Source organism: Ascaphus truei, chromosome 3 (genome assembly GCF_040206685.1).
Source record: "Ascaphus truei isolate aAscTru1 chromosome 3, aAscTru1.hap1, whole genome shotgun sequence".
NCBI lineage: Eukaryota > Metazoa > Chordata > Amphibia > Anura > Ascaphidae > Ascaphus > Ascaphus truei.
In genome coordinates, this window is record NC_134485.1 from 189,656,279 (window position 1) to 189,673,729 (window position 17,451).

A 17,451-nucleotide genomic window follows, 5' to 3' on the forward strand; every position below is an offset into this window, starting at 1 on the left:
AAAGCAGTATAAATACTGAGTAACACAAAAGTGATTCAAATAATCACCAAGGTGAAAATAACAATAATTTAATACAAACAGAATAAGTACCCTTAATGTGCTATACTGTAGACAAGTATGCGACAATATAAACATATAGGGGCCGATTCACTAAGCTCCTTAAGTGGCTTTAAGAGCGCAAAGTACCCTTTAAGCCCGCTAAAGCTGCATTGCGATTCACTAAGCAGTGATAACGGCGCTTTATCGGTCTTAAAAGTGTTTTTTTTTGCCCTCGGCGCAAAATGCGCACGATCAGCCTATTGCGCTGAATTTTGCCAGTACTACCGATTCACTAAGCGGCGCTAAGTGATTCGGACTTTAAAAACGCGCCAAACAAACACGCCAGCAAAAGTCAGGCGCAAAAGCAGCTGGACTTATAAAAAATTTAATTGTTTACATTTCTGCAGCCACTACATCCATACAACAGGGCCGCGGGTCTCTCCGGATGACCCCGCGGAGTTCGCCGGATGACCTCCCGGACGAGAGGTGTCCCCACGGTTGTCCGTGTGTCCACGAGGACTTCTTGTAACAATGTTGTGGCACCCAACCCCCCAAAAATATTTTCTATTCATACATCCCCACTCCCCCCTAAGATATACAGTGCATGAATGTTACAAATGACTCTGATACAGATATATTTAATATAGGATTTACACATATAACTATAAGCATCTTAAAAATTGTTTTACAATTTTACACTTACCCCTGCTATGTTGCCACGATGAGGGGGCTCCTGATCCTTATGTTTGGAAAAATGCTCCGTTGTTACAAACAATACATAAGGAGAACAAGAAACATTCTAACATCACATAACCCTTAATCACATGATATGTTAATAAGTGCTATAGTACTTAATGGATTAATGATCCTCACTCCATTAACTCCCTCTTCGGACTACAATGAAAAGTGCCCTATTTTGGTTTTAATAATAAACAAGCCACACAACACCTGTGCCCACACATCAATCCAACATGTATTTGAGTACACATACAAATTTTTATATATGTGTGCGGGGTGGCCCTGTGAGAAGTATAGGTGTTCGCAGGGGCCCCCCGGCACTCCAGGGGGTGACCACGTGTGTCTGGATGTCATAGTGTGTTACTCTGAATATTTAATCTTTACCCTGGAGATATGGGGATCATTCGCATGTATTGAATGGAAGGAGAACACGTAAATGATACTAAATTATTAATAATTGTGTGACATCAATTTTCCTTACTTCAATATGTCATCTGAAATGTTAGGAGGGTGTTCATTGTGAAGGCAATACTCATGTGTTTACAAAACAAGCTGATAAGAATCAAGGAGGTCCCTGTCTGTGTCCCCCAAGGGGGTGAATTTGTCTCTCACCATGCTGCAATAAAAGAAAAAGTTTTTTATTCCACACCTGACTCCCTGGCTGTGCGCCATTCGTTTTTTCTACTGGATGAGTCTGGATTCTGGATCCTTCATGGCTTGCACGCCGGCAGAGGAACCCTGGAGATGACGTGAGTGGGGCTTATTGGTTTAGACTGCTATAGTTAAGTTTGACTGTTGTCACTGTGATGCTTACAAGTCTATATTTACCTACCCACTCCCACTGGTATCTCCAGGGTTAATATTTAATCACCCATGTAATTGGATGGAGTTGCTGCGGGTTTGAGCACCCCAATCCTTTCATCTGATAAGAATCAAGGCTTGTGTCCCACCTTGATTGAAAAAAACAATTACTTGTTGTGATTTAACACCTTCATGACTGAACGTGTAAGATACAAATGTCATGTTTATGGCGTTTCTGTGACAAATTATACATATTGGTCTCACATCATCGCTTTTGAATTATTACATCATTATTGTTGTTTTGAACCACATATCTACTTATAAATCAAAAATCTGAATATATTATTGTCATTAACATTTTCAACATACTATACATCACGTGTTCTCGTTAACACTAATTGGTTGTTGATTAATCTATTTAAAGGATACATGTCAATCACTTCCTTTCGCGGGTCAAATGGAGGTCATTGGCAATTTGGCGGTGCTGGAGTTTGTAGTGAGGAGGAGGCGCGAGATTATGTTACAATGGAGGGCGAGGAGAGAGAGGAGAGAGAGGAGAGAGAGGCAACTTGCAGTAAGGCGGACATTGGTGCCACGAAACTTCCGCGAAAGATGCTCCCTAGAAGGGTTAAGTGAGGATGATGTCATCCGTCGCTATAGATTGAGCTCAGCGGCTATCTTGGAACTGTATGAAGTGTTAAGAGAAGATTTAGAGCCAACAACAGACAGGATTCATGCAGTGCCTGGCTTTGTTAAATTGCTGAGCTCATTACATTTTCTTGCTTCTGCGTCTTTTCAGACAACTGTGGGCATAGTAGGCGGGGTCTCGCAACCAACATTCTCGCGGGTCCTTAGCCAGTTTCTATGTGCACTGACTAGACGCGCTAGGGATTATATACATTTTCCTAGTGAGCAAACAGAGTGGCAGGCACTGAAGACTGCATTTTATAATGTAGCAGGGCTACCCAATGTGATGGGTGCTATAGATTGCACACATGTTGCGTTGACCCCGCTACGTGAAGTCGAGAGGAATTTCCGTAACAGGAAACATTACCACTCGCTGAATGTGCAAATAGTATGTGACGCTAACATGAAAATTATGAGTGTGGTAGCCCTATTCCCAGGTGCCTGCCACGATTCACATATCCTTGTTAATTCGTCAGTGTTCCATGCATTTGAATCAGGCCAATTCGAGGACAGTTGGTTATTGGGTCAGTCAATGTTAAAGTCATTGCACTACTATGTTAATTTGTTAGTCACGTCCATATGTATTTTTGGGGGTATTTACATGTCATTTACAAGAATATGTCAAATGTTGACTTTCTATTTGTAATACTCAAAATATTATCCATGTTGGGCACTTAAGCATCTTGTTCAATGTTTTAACACACAATAGTGAAGTTCTGTTGTACATACAGTAGTTGAATCCTGTTCATGTAGTACTATAAGTGTATAGTCAATGTGCTGTAGTTTTTTAGACTACTATCTCAACATTCATATCTGTGTTATAGGCGATTCGGGCTATGGCTCCTGACCCCATTGGGCAATACGCTAACGCTTGCAGAAGAATGCTATAATGCGGCCCACGTTTCCACACGTTCGGTGATTGAGAGGACTTTTGGTGTGTTAAAAAGTCGCTTTAGATGTATGGATAAATCTGGGGGGGCTCTTCAGTATTCGCCAGAGAAGGTTGCCGACATTGTAATTTGTTGTTGTATATTGCACAACATTGCAATACGTTATAATATTCCTGCCAACATTAGGCAAGATATATAGGAGGATCCTCCTGTGCCTCCTGCAGGGGTTATGGACCATACAGCCAGTGGGGTGGAGACCCGCAGAACTGTCATCGACACTTATTTTACATGTAAGATTGTTATTGTCATGTATAAGAATTTTTGACATGTAACACAATCTATCCTCATGTCGTTTTGTGTGTCACATTTTATTGTGTGTATGTAATCATAGGATCCTGCTCTATGAATGTGAAGGGACATTGTCGCAATAATTCACCCAACGTAACATGACGACGGTATGTGAGTGTTTTTATTTTTTCATCTCTAATTTATGTGAGCCACCCTTTCTGTGCATCATGCAATGCAGAGTGTTAGATATTGATTTTGCAAGTATTGATCATTGACATATTGAAGCTGCAGTTCTGGCAATATCATGCATTTTTTGTTAATAAATCTATAGTTTGATAATTTATAAATATTACGTTGACATTTCAATTTTGTAGTATTATATTTTACAAAGCATGCTTGTTCCTACGTATAGTAACCATTGACATTACCCATATGTAAAGATGTGGCAAAACTGAGGATCAATAGACGGACAACGAATTGAGCGGCATCTATGCAGTTCTTTAGGTCATTAGAGATTGGCCACATGAAACTAATGAAGTAAAAAAAAAAAAAAACAAAAAAAAAATATATACATTTTTTTATATATATTTCTCGGAACTGCAGCTTCAAATTTATCAACTTTCACACTTAAAAAAAAAAAAACACTAATATGTTGAGTTATGTTTGTAAATATGTTTCACAATTGTATTGTTCACATTATGAACTTAAATTCAATAAATGACACGTAGTTTAAAATAACAATATACATTACTTCGACATGTCTGCAGGACTGTGAGCTAATGACATGTTAATATATTTTATCTGTAATGTCCTATGTGTCAATAACAATAATTTCATTATTTTCATGTTATTTTCACACACTACAATAGTCATATGTGTAAGGTTTCTACATGGACTAATGTTGATCTTTCATGAATACATTAAAAATAGAGCCTAACACATTGTGTAATTGTTCACACACCGTAGTTGAACATCACCTGGAACAGAAATAATGCAGATAAACTATGTTCACAATGTTCTAATGTTGTGACAAGAGACTGAAGTCATTTTTATGTATTATATTTTGTTGAAGTAACGTTGATAGTTCAGTGAAACTAATTGTACTACACATGATATAAATGTTTGCCCGTGTGCAACACTAACTTCTCATACTAACTAAAGGGTGTAACATGCTATTACACAAAATAAGAAATGCTATGAGACAAAGTAATAATAAAAAAAAAACGTTTCGTCAAGATTGCAGGATGTTGAGGCTTTCACTTTTTGTGTCTTTGGATCCGTCCATGCACATATTTTTATGGCACTGGAATGGAGATGTTAACATCTGTGGAAGTACATATGGATGTCAATTATAAATGGACATGTTCTCGAACATTTTCTAAACCATGTAACCACACATCATACGTGTTAATGTTTATCAGTTGTGTTAGGACACATTTTTATCTTACTCAAATTAGATTATATGTTCCAAAAACAGAATAAAATTATGTCCTAAAAATAATCTATACTTAAACAATAAACACAGTATGCCTGTTCAAATATTGATTCTGTCACATATACTAACACAGAAAAAGGGGAAGGGGAAACACAAAATGGATGTGCCCCCTAAAAAATTCACTAAACTGCACACCAACAAAGTGTAAAAATTTACTTTTAATAAATTTACTTAAAACATATATTACCAAAGCGTTGTGTACTGTGAATTAAAAATAAATTAAATCAACAATACCCAGCATCCATGTCAGCGAATGTATGATTATACAATCCCAATTGGCAACTAAATGTTGGTGGGATGTAGAGGACAGAGGATGCTATAAGTCAGGGTGTTAACCCCTCTGGAGCAACTGTGAGACCAGATGGTAAGTATATATAAATGTATACTAGTCAGTGAGCAATTACATAAATGAAAGTCCAGCAATCCTGCTTAAATTTATACCACTAGGCACTTTGAGTGATAATTTATGATATGTAAAGATACACGTGCTTAAGTGGTAACACTGACACATGCAATGATGATAGTAGGGAGTTCACAGCATAGTGAAGCTGGCACTCACAGCATTGTTATCAGTGAGTTACCCAGCAAAGACTCTAAGTGAACACATGTCATGAGAAGCAGGGAGACAGACTCCCTGACTGTTGGAATAAATAACCAACTACTAAGGTCTACACAAATTGAACCAGGAGACTACAAACACTACATTAAAACAGCTCCAAGTAGGAGACTGACAACATTGCGCGTCCAACGCGCGTTTCCCTCCAGCAAAGGAGCTGGCTGGCTATAATTTCTAAGTGCATGCGCAGTGGACTTTATATACGCCGCTAATGGTTTTAAGCCTCAGAAGCCGCGTAAATGACCGGCGAACTACTCAAATATGATATAATAACGGTTGAATGCGAAGGTACTCATTCAGACTGAATTTAAGTAGCATTTGGGTAGTTTAGTGGGTCAGTTGGGGCGCTGGCGCATCACGCATGCGCAACAGCTGACAGTTATTGATTTTGCAATCAAGGTACTGCAAGGGTATAAAAGAGTTCAGCCCTCTCTCCCCCAGTAAAATTTGTCCCTGAAGAAGCTCCTTTGCTGGAGGGAAACGCGCGTTGGACACGCAATGTTGTCAGTCTCCTACTTGGAGCTGTTTTAATGTAGTGTTTGTAGTCTCCTGGTTCAATTTGTGTAGACTTAGTAGTTGGTTATTTATTCCAACAGTCAGTGAGTCTGCCTCCCTGCTTCTCATGACATGTGTTCACTTAGAGTCTTTGCTGGGTAACTCACTGATAACAATGCTGTGAGTGCCAGCTTCAATATGCTGTGAACTCCGTACTATCATCATTGCATGTGTCAGTGTTACCACTTAAGCACGTGTATCTTTACATATCATAAATTATCACTCAAAGTGCCTAGTGGTATAAATTTAAGCAGGATTGCTGGACTTTCATTTATGTAATTGCTCACTGACTAGTATACATTTATATATACTTACCATCTGGTCTCACAGTTGCTCCAGAGGGGTTAACACCCTGACTTATAGCATCCTCTGTCCTCTACATCCCACCAACATTTAGTTGCCAATTGGGATTGTATAATCATACATTCGCTGACATGGATGCTGGGTATTGTTGATTTAATTTATTTTTAATTCACAGTACACAACGCTTTGGTAATATATGTTTTAAGTAAATTTATTAAAAGTTAATTTTTACACTTTGTTGGTGTGCAGTTTAGTAAATTCTTTTAGGGGGCACATCCATTTTGTGTTTCCCCTTCCCCTTTTTCTGATTCACTTTTCAGTTCACAGTTTGCACCCACAATTTTGATTACCATATTTATTTATTTGATTATTCTACTCAATTGGTGTGGTTCTGTGATCCCTCCACAACCCTTTCGTGCTGTTTCTTACATATACTAACACTGCAAAAGTTATGAAAACACAATGCAAGGCCAAAATAATTTGCAGTGATTATGTTACATATTAGCTTGCATTATACCACTTTTATCATAATTAACGTAACTGACTAACACATTTAGCGAATCTAACATATCCTCATGTTTATATACGCTAACAACTCCAATATTTATACTATATATGCCATTTCTTAATATATGCCATGGCTTCAATTTTTTACGTCAATATTGTTTTTATTTTCTCCTTTACAACACAGGGGCGTACACCTTGTGTCATGACATTTAATGGATACTCCTGACGAAGCTGTTGCGAAACGCGTAGAGTTAGAGTTTGGAGAGATCCTGCGCCTGAAAGGACTGGCAAACTACTGCTGAGATTGCTCCCATTCTGGCCTCCCGCCCTCACCCGTGACGCGAAACCGGAAGTGACGCGACGGCACTGACTGATACGGAACTACACTGTGAGGGGAAAGTGAAGCACCGAGCAGCAGCTTACTTTTTACCAACCTTCTATCGGCGGTTCTCTCCACTACCCATCTTAATTATGGAAAATGTGAGTTTCCTTAATATCTGTGTTTAATACATATGTATAGCTTATACTATATGGACTATTTGTGGTTTTCTTTATTTGCATATCATCCACTTTATTGAGAGGTATACAGACTCCAGTTACACAAAGGGCTCCAGTCAGAGAGAGAAGGATCTCTGACATGCAGTGATTTAACACGATTTTTGTGAGTTCATTTCTTACATTTTTTATAATTTTTGTAGCAGTGAATTACCATCTGCACTATATATATTTATATTTTTTTGCATATCACGAGCTTATTCTGCGCTCCTCCTCAACCCCAAGAAAAGAATACTCCACATCCTGGGATTTGGAACGGTCCCACCAGAGGAAGTTGAGCTGCTGTTGTACACTGTATTTCATTTTATTTATCACTTTATGGTGTAAGGTTTATTTTGTGTACTTAAGGTGTGTCACTTATCACACTGATTGATATACTGTTTAGGAAGCGCCCAGTCCATCCACTTCCCCCACTCCCCCACCCACTATTACCCATTTAATGGATGCGCAGGACTAAGTAATTGCACGCGACATTGCCATGAACATTTCACTATCTTGCACAAAGATCGTTAAGTTTATCTTACCTTATTTGAAAAACATGTCCCGGCATCTGTTGCGCTGCACGACGTGATTTCTGTAATATGAACATGTAAGGAAGAGGTAAAACGGAAATTGAAATGCAAAAAAAAAAAAAACTTGTCTTAATGGTACACGCATGCGTTCTGGGTGGAACACGTATGCGTTTCATTGTGCAACAAGAGAAGCACATATTGTTCAAAGTGCATAGTTTATAGTTACCTGATTTATATAGCATTCAGATTCGGAGCTGCCATGCAAGTGGTGTTTTGGAGGTAGCTGTTGCTTTCAATCAATTGGTTGTTCGGTGTGTTCATGTAGCTGGTGTTCCAGCTTGATCCGTCAAACGTTGGATATTGTGTCATGTACTGAGGCGGATACAGATAGTAACTTTCTGGCATTTCATGTGCTTCTGCAAGGTAGTTAGTATGCATGTTAGCGTCATAGCTACATCCGTCATTGGTGTGGTATAGGTCGGACACCTCCGGTTGTAAATACGATCCATTTTGCAGAACATTTAAGCCACCGCTGCTGGAAACTATATCATTGTTGTTCTGTCTGCGATTTCGGGGTCTTCTTCTTAAATTGCCACTTGCAAACATACGCATACTTGATTCACGTACTGCCCAAGACCCACCCCTGTTTCCGCCAGTTGGTGGGTACCAGAAAAAGCAATCATTGGTTGATAAAGTTCGTCTGATCGAACTGCGCCAAACTTTGGGCTTTGGATTATTTTGATAAAAAGTATAATTTGAGGAGATATGCTCAAAAATGTCCGAGACAGTAGCTCTTCTCTGTGTTCGGGATTGAATAGCGCTATATATTAAATAGGCGTAGCAGAACGGAGGTTTCTTTAGAGTTGACATTTCTAACGGCATGTTTTCTCATGGAATGGTGTAATATAGCGCTGTGTTACTTTCAATTACTGTTATGTGCAAAAGTATCAAATTGCAGGGAATGTGTTACACACGTTCCAAGGTCGTTACACAAAGGAATAAGTGTCCATGATATCTTCTCCCACATACAGGTGTTCAGCCTACTGGCTAATTTTCTCACACACATTAAAAAAAATTCTGAAACTCAAATACAGAAATTTCTGAGTAAGAATATAGTATTAGCAAATATGGGAAGTCATATTCCAAAAACATTATGTTTATCTGTGTTTAGAATCATGACATCTTGCACATGTCAACATCATTATATTATCCATGATTTGCTCTCCTGTTTAGTTAACATATGTGCACATGAAAAAATGTAATCATTGTAATTGAAGGTTTTGAGTACAATTATGTCTTTAGCATAATACTATTGTCAAGTAAGTGAATCTTTAATGTGGGAAATAGTGACCATTCAACACTTCACTGTGTATACACTAAAAAACTATCAGTCATACATGAAGTATCCCAAAGAATATATCAAAGTAAATTTTTAACATACACTGCGCCTAATCAGTAGATGCTTTAATCAAGAGATTAGTATTTTCTCATTACACATATCATACCATGCAGCCCCTTAAAGGTGTTTGTAATAAACGTAGCAAGAACATTAGAGCTATTCATAGATATTTAGGATATGCTGATTTCATAATTGAAGGGGTCAGAATGTTTAAATATTGTATGGTCACAAATAATATGTAATGGGACATTAAATAAGATGTGAGATTCTAATTTTGGCTCACATTTTTAGTGTAAGAACGTGTGCTATGCCTTGGTCTGGGGGCATTGTCAGGGGTAGGTGTGGAACTGCTTGGTATGTCACCGAATCTGGCTACACCTGCCTCAACAGTTGTTTGCCTGGTTGGTGCTGCTTCAGCGTACACATTTGTCTGCTGTGCCATTGGTGCTGCTTCAGTGCATACAGTTGTCTGCTGTGTAATTGGTGCTGCTTCAGCGTACACATTTGTCTGCTGTGCCATTGGTGCTGCTTCAGCGCATACAGTTGTCTGCTGTGTAATTGGTGCTGCTTCAGCGCATACAGTTGTCTGCTGTGCCATTGGTGCTGCTTCAGCGTATACATTTGGCTGTTGTGGCATTCCCATTTCCTGTACATATGGCACTTGCATTGGGTGTGCCAGTCCCAGTGCCTGTGCTAGGGCTTCGAACATTCCATGTGGCATTTGCATTGGTTCTGGCATTTGCACTGGGTGTGGCATTTGCACTGGGTGTGGCATTTGCACTGGGTGTAGCATTTGCACTGGGTGTGGCATTTGCACTGGATGCCCAATTTGCACTGGGTGTGGCATTTGCTGTGGCATAGGTTCCGGCATTTGCACTGGATGCCCAATTTGCACTGGGTGTGGCATTTGCTGTGGCATAGGTTCCGGCATTTGCACTGGATGCCCAATTTGCACTGGGTGTGGCATTTGCTGTGGCATAGGTTCCGGCATTTGCACTGGATGCCCAATTTGCACTGGGTGTGGCATTTGCTGTGGCATAGGTTCCGGCATTTGCACTGGATGCCCAATTTGCACTGGGTGTGGCATTTGCTGTGGCATAGGTTCCGGCATTTGCACTGGATGCTCAATTTGCACTGGGTGTGGCATTTGCTGTGGCATAGGTTCCGGCATTTGCACTGGATGCCCAATTTGCACTGGGTGTGGCATTTGCAATGGGTGAGGCATTTGCAATGGCTGTGACATTAGCATTTGCTGTGGCATTTGCATTGACATGCATTGTGCTATAAGAATTAAACTATTGGAAATTGCCTTGAGAGTGTCGAGTTGTTGGTTGAAAATGCCTCGCATGTGTAGCATTTCTTGACAAATGATACGATTAGCTTCCTGCTGGTTGGCTGCAACACTCTGTTGATTTCGAAAAAATATTTGCTCTGCTAATTTTAATGATGCCAATTCAGCTGCACACACAGTATCCCCTTGACCTGGCTGTATAGGCTCACTGTCTTCATCTTCAATTTCAGGCTCAGTTACATCCAGTTCCCGATTGTAACCCTCGACAAACACTTGGGGTGTAGTGTCATCGGGGTCAGGCACATCTAGTTCCCGGAGTGCCTCGGCATATTCATGTTGGGGCTCCTCCTCACGCTGAAGTGGTTGTGGCTCAAGCATTTCATCATTTTGCAACTCGGCAACATTTTGAGTAGAGACATCAGAATCTGTTTCCTCATCCTCAACTATAACATACAAAATATAATTGTTAATTCGCATGATAAACTGATTAAATCTTGAGTAACCGTATTGTTATGCATTGTATCATCTAATAAACATTAATGTAAATATGTACTGGTATTTGTTATGTGCATATGCTATTCATCTGACATCAGCTGAACATGATCTGAATTATGACAATGTTGCACATGTAGCTATTTTGTTAAAAGACACTTTCACAAGTGAAACACATGCTGCGGCATCAGTGTTTTTTCCAACGCACGCTGAGACGTGCGTACAAGTAGCGCTCTTCAATGGTACTGTGCATAGTCGTTATTTGTGCCCGCACCAGAGCTGGACATAAATAGTCTTAGTGGCGACAGAATCCTGGCCACGCCCACGCCAGCAGTTCACACAGAGGCCGAAACATGCGATGGAAATCATGGCCACGCCCCCGCTAAACTTATGTGACGCACGTGCTACACTGCTGAGTCACCCTATACCAGGCCTGCAATACACCATTCCACGAGGGACGCTAACAGGACAGGGTTTCAAGCTATCCCTACTTAAGCACACCTGCCTCAATTTGGGCCACAGTACGACTGAGCCATTAATTTTAACAGCTGGCCTGAAGTAGAGAAATCCTGAGCAGCTGGCCTGTAGTTGTGCAAGCCTGCCCTACACAAACACACATTTGTTGTTTGATGCAATGTGTTAAACACTTCTATGAATTCAACAGCCATATTGACACTACAGGCGGTCCTCGGTTATCCGACGCAATCCGTTACTCAAAATGGCGTCGGATAGCGAAGCGTCGTAAAGCGAAACCCGTTTTCCCATAGGAACACTGTTTAAATCAAATGTTCCGTTCCTGAAGGCATTTTTAATGCTAAAATACACAGAAAATGTTACTCAAGCAATAAGATATGCAGCACACACATAGATTATGATGGAAACATTATATTTATTGATTTCAGAACTGTAAAATAAAACTATAAAAATAAAACTATGCTGTATTCTGTACAGAAATGTACATGAGCAAAAAAAACCATATCAATTATTGGAGGAAGATGATGGGGGGAGGGGGGATCTTCAACAGACAACGGACTTTTTGGAGGTGATGTAGGTGGAGTTGAAGGTTTCGGCCTCTTGAAGAATCTCTTCATTGAAGTCTGGACAGATCCTTTCCTTTTCTGCATGTAGATCTCTCTATAGCAGCTGATTTGGTTAGACACCCCACGACTGACTGTTGAACTCCGTTCAATGTTAGGGTCATCTTCCTCAAATATGGCCAGTGCGCTATCAATGTGCTTGAATGCCGCAGCCAACATTTTGCTTGACAATGATTTACGTGGCTGTGGCTGTGCCACATCAGGAGATTGGTGGGCCTCATCTTCAGCAATTTTTTTCTCTTCTAATTGCATGAGGTCTTCATTGCTCAACTCGTTAGAATGTGAGGCGAGCAACTCCTCAATATCCTCGGTTTCCACCTCCAAGTTGAGATCTCTGGCCATTTGCACAACAGTTTCTGTACTTGTAACTTCTGCAACAGTCTCTGTAGGGCCTTGGACATCAGACACAAAATCAGGGCACAAATTACGCCAAACTCCATTTAAATTGGATTGTTTCACCTCATTCCATGCCTCTCCGATGTTTCTCACTGCATGGAGAATGTTGTAACCCTTCCAAAATTCTTTTAAGGTTGGACCACCTTCCACATCGGTTGCTCTGATGGCCTGGGCAAATGTTCGCCTAAGATAGCAGGCCTTGAAGGAAGCGATAACCCCCTGGTCCATCGGCTGTATCAATGAGGTGGTGTTGGGGGGCATGAACACCACCATGACGTTTGGATGATGGTCATCCAGGTACACGGGATGGCCAGGAGCATTGTCCAGGAGCAGCAATGCTTTGAAATCGCGGTTCTGGTTCATGCAATATAATTGCACAGCTGGAATAAATTGATGCTGGAACCAGTCCTCCCTGTTACCCATGCCTTACGGTTGGACTTCCAAATCACTGGAAGTGTGCTCTTTGCATAACCCTTGAATGCCCTAGGGTTTTCTGCATGATAACAAGCAAAGGTTTTAGCTTGAAATCACCTGCAGCATTTGATCCAAGCAGAAGATCAAGCCTGTCCTTTGCAACTTTAAACCCGGGCATAGATTTTTCCTCTTTTGCAATGTAGCTTCTACTGGGCATTTTCTTCCAGTAGAGCCAAGTCTCATCAACATTGAACACTTGACGTGCGCAATAGCCACCGTCCTCTATAATTTTGGCCAATGTAACAGGGAAGGTTTTAGCTGCCTCCTCATCCGCACTAGCAGCTTCCCCGGTCACTTTAATGTTATGCAAGTTTGCCCTCTCTTTAAACCGCATAAATAAGCCCTTACTTGCAGTGAACGTTTCCTCAGTGGTCCCTTTTCCATGCTGTTGCTTAATGTCCTCATACAGACTCAAAGCCTTGGCCTGAATTAAGGCTAAACTAATGGGCACATGACGCTGGGATTGATCTTCCAGCCATATGATGAGGAGTTTTTCTACCTCAGCAATATGCCCAACACGTTGCCTTATTGTTGTACCTTGCATAGGTGCTGAGCCCTTGATCTGTTCCAAGATTCTTGCCGTGTCTTTGATTATTGTCACAATAGTTGTGCGAGGTATATCCAAGGCACGTCCAAGTTCTGTGTTCTTCTCTCCTTTCTCAGAGCGCTTTATTATGTTTTGCTTGGTCTCCAAAGTTATAGATTTTCTATTCCTTTTTGGAGTAACAGTACTTTGCTTTTTGCTTTGATCAGCCATGGTTTAGGGCCTAAAATACACCACCAAACCTTCACACAGACTGTTCAGAATGATTTCCCTAGCCTGCAGCCGTCTGGTTGTTCATTTGTAGCAATTTTTTAAAGCGTCGTAAGAGCGTCGGATAAGCCGTTTGGGCGTCGAAAAACGGGCCATAGGGATGCATTGACAAGCGTCGGATAAGCCGTTCGTCGTAAAACGAAACGTCGTAAAACGAGGACCGCCTGCATTAATGTACACACATTACTTGTATGCATTTGAACATTTCTTGTTAAAATTTAAAAACACTACATAGAGATTAATGAATGTGAATACGTTCATACATAAACAAAGACCAAATTTTGACCATGTATAAAGGAATTACTTTTTACATGAGGTCATCACATTTGCATTCCAGATACGATGCTTCAGTACAAAAGCACATGACTATACGCAACATAAATGACATTGCGCAACATTTCCCGCGCTTATGTTAACGTTGGGTCATGAGTGTCCATGTGAATATAAATGTCTTATAGCACCTTGAGCTGATGATACTCTGTAAAATTAGTTTTTGGACATTGTTCGCTGTGTGTATATCAATACAAAAGACAAAGTTCAAATTATTAAACATGTCAACAATAGTAGTTTTCATATGTGCAGCATTTAATGTATGGCTATTGAACACATGATAGGAACTGCTTTGTCACATATGCACGTGTAGAAAACATTACATGTTCGAGTAACACACACATACATACATACATACACATACTCATTCAAATTATTATATACTGTTTTAAATGATCTCTTCATTTAACCCTTTCGACATAGCGTCCTAAGCCTTTGAGACATGAAGTCAGACCATGCTCACAGGTCACAGCAATAACATATAACATTTATGCTATGAACATTTTGGCTGAAGATTTGTTGCATTGGCCTTTTTAGGTTTGTTTTATGCATCCGCAATACTCTGTTGCACTCCTTTGTGATATATATGTATATCTATATATATCTATATATATATATATATATATATATATATATATGTAGTCTTCAGTTTGTGTGTGGTGACTGATGTCTTCAACAACAAATGTAAGGTGTTGTGTGTTTCACATACATACTACAGTTTGTGTAAAATTACCTACATCGCTAAGGTTATGGTAAACGTTAAATGCTACAACCATTACCATATACATACTTCCTACATGTGCTATTAAACAATCCTGTTCAACACAAAGTAGACATAATGACCAGGGTAATTGTTCTAGTAGTTCACAGCATAATGCAAACTACCGTGAAGATGACAGAAATTAACACATTATTGACTGAAGAACCACCAATGAAGCATAAATGAAACATATTTAATATACTACTCACTTTGTGACTGATGGGAAATTGTAGGGCCGATATCCCTGTCACCTCCTATCCCAAATACAAGTTGGTGATCCATAATACAGTACATTTTCTGCTCATATGACTGCAGGTGGAGAAATGCTGGAGGGCCACCTCCTGTGCTTCAGGCATGGCGGCCAACCTGAACCATTTTTCTTTTCAGGCGTAATTTTATATCTCCAAAATGCTTCTTGCACGTCTCTGCTGTTCTGCGAAATTGGCCACATGCACTGACTGATGTGAAAATCCTTGACCACAACTTTGTTTTTTCACTGGTCTTGGTTCTCGCTGTGTAGATAAATGTTCAAAATTATTACTACGAAATACATAGGCTAATGTCAATGTAATCGTTTGCATAATTGTCACTATATGAAATATAGCAATAGGAAACCGATGTTGGAGCAGCTACTACGAGTTTATGTATCCCAAATGTTATGAACTTCTAGATACAGACAACTTAATTTAATTACATTTATGATTAATAGTATATTTGAAAAAGTATCCATACATCAGCACTACAAGGTTTGAGCATACAGTATATGATTTGCTCATGCACGTAGAACTACAGGCATCGAAGGCACAAAACAGGCCACATGATATGGATATCAATACTTCAGCACAGCTGGCTCAATGACTGACTCACTCATAACGATAAAACAATTAATACAGCTGTGGTGAAGTAGGGATATCCATAATATCTGGCCTTTTTGCGGTCATGGAAGAATGCAGTTTGACATGCATGTAAAAACATTACTACATATTACTGTTACATTAATAAGTGTATTACAATGTAAGTTGTCAGTGATTCTAAATATCCCAATATTAATGAGAACACTTAATTTGCTGAGTCATACTCTTACCTGCCAATGACCCATAGAGCTTAGGGAATGACGCAATAACACCTTCCACGAGGATATCATTCTCTCTGTGTGTAAAACGCGGGTTGCGTATCCGCTCAACTCGATGCATGGAGGTTGTAGGTTCCGCGTCATCATCATCATCATCGTCGTCATCGTCGTCCTCTATGGTTGGATGCTGGACACTGTCCCTCTCCCTCTGTCTACTCCTCCTACCCTCCCCCACATGCATTCCCACACCTGCACTGCCAGCGCGAGACGTAGCTGCACTGCCAGCGCGGGACGTAGCTGCACTGCCAGCGCGGGACGTAGCTGCACTGCCAGCGCGGGACTTAGCTGCACTGCCAGCGCGGGACGTAGCTGCACTGCCAGCGCGGGACGTAGCTGCACTGCCAGCGCGGGACGTAGCTGCACGTGACACTCCTCTCACACGCTCCTCAACTCCTCCAGCCCCTGCCACCACCACCACTCCTCCAGCCTCCTCCACCACTCCTCCAGCCCCACGCTCCTCCACGCCAACACCCCCACATCCACTCCTCTCCATGACACACAGGCACACAGGCACACAGGCACACAGGCACACAGGCACACAGGCACACAGGCACACAGGCACACAGGCACACAGGCACACAGGCACACAGGCACACATAGCACAATACAATACAATAACTAATCACTTTCACACTAACCAGACAATAAAGTATTAAACAAATGTGAACAACAAAAGACAACTCACTCAGAAATCAGAAACAAGCAACTCACGAATCTCTCCTAATACCACAAAGTCCGGTCTATCTCACACTCACTCCCAACAGCACCGACATTAAAGTAATTAAATGGGCGGCTTATATAGGGTGTATTAGAAATGTTCCCGCCAACATTTAATTATAAATTCGCACATGTGCGTCCCTCATTTAATCAGTCCCTCAGTTCACCAGATCAACTGTTCAGCCATTAACCCCTACAGTCCCATAGCTTTGCTGTGAACTATAACATGTGTAAAAGAAGTACAAACATAATTATAGTGAAGTGCTTGAGTCTTGACATAGACTGTCACACAAATACACCATGGGAACAAACGGACATACACGAACATTACAGGACAAAATCATAACAGATTAATGAATTTAATGTATATTATCAACAATAATCTATGGATTGTAATCACATTGCACGTGAGCAGAGCATCTCATCAACGGAAGCAGGTTGACTTCAGCCTCGTGGAACCCCTAGTTCACAACATACCGGCCCCGTTATGGGGTGCCGGAATCCCCGCCAATTGTTAAGCTCCCGCATCACGTGACCGGGACATTTAAATTATGTAGGGGATA

At 40.7% G+C, this 17,451-nt stretch overlaps 1 protein-coding gene and 1 long non-coding RNA gene across 2 annotated transcripts; both read right to left on the reverse strand.

Annotated features, from left to right (window-relative positions):
- Positions 1 to 4,668: 4,668 nt before the first annotated feature.
- On the reverse strand, positions 4,669 to 8,396 carry LOC142491003 (uncharacterized). Its single transcript, XR_012800215.1, has 3 exons — positions 8,213 to 8,396; positions 7,999 to 8,048; positions 4,669 to 4,767 (listed from the first exon to the last, which is right to left on the reverse strand). It is a non-coding gene; the product is annotated as an uncharacterized LOC142491003 (long non-coding RNA).
- A 1,257-nt stretch (positions 8,397 to 9,653) lies between these two features.
- LOC142490689 (uncharacterized) lies at positions 9,654 to 15,431 on the reverse strand. The gene is made up of 2 exons (XM_075593109.1): positions 15,249 to 15,431; positions 9,654 to 11,119 (listed from the first exon to the last, which is right to left on the reverse strand). The coding sequence occupies exons 1-2, from the start codon at positions 15,331 to 15,333 to the stop codon at positions 9,654 to 9,656; spliced, it is 1,551 nt and encodes a 516-aa protein (XP_075449224.1). The 5' UTR covers positions 15,334 to 15,431.
- Between the last annotated feature and the right edge of the window lie 2,020 nt (positions 15,432 to 17,451).

Bases quoted from the DNA above. Each gene is read 5' to 3' on its own strand.
- LOC142490689 (XM_075593109.1), bottom strand. From the start codon at position 15,333: ATGTACTGTATTATGGATCACCAACTTGTATTTGGGATAGGAGGTGAC. The intron at 11,120-15,248 runs GTGAGTAGTATA...TGTATGTTATAG, and splicing joins AATTTCCCATCAGTCACAAA to TTGAGGATGAGGAAACAGAT.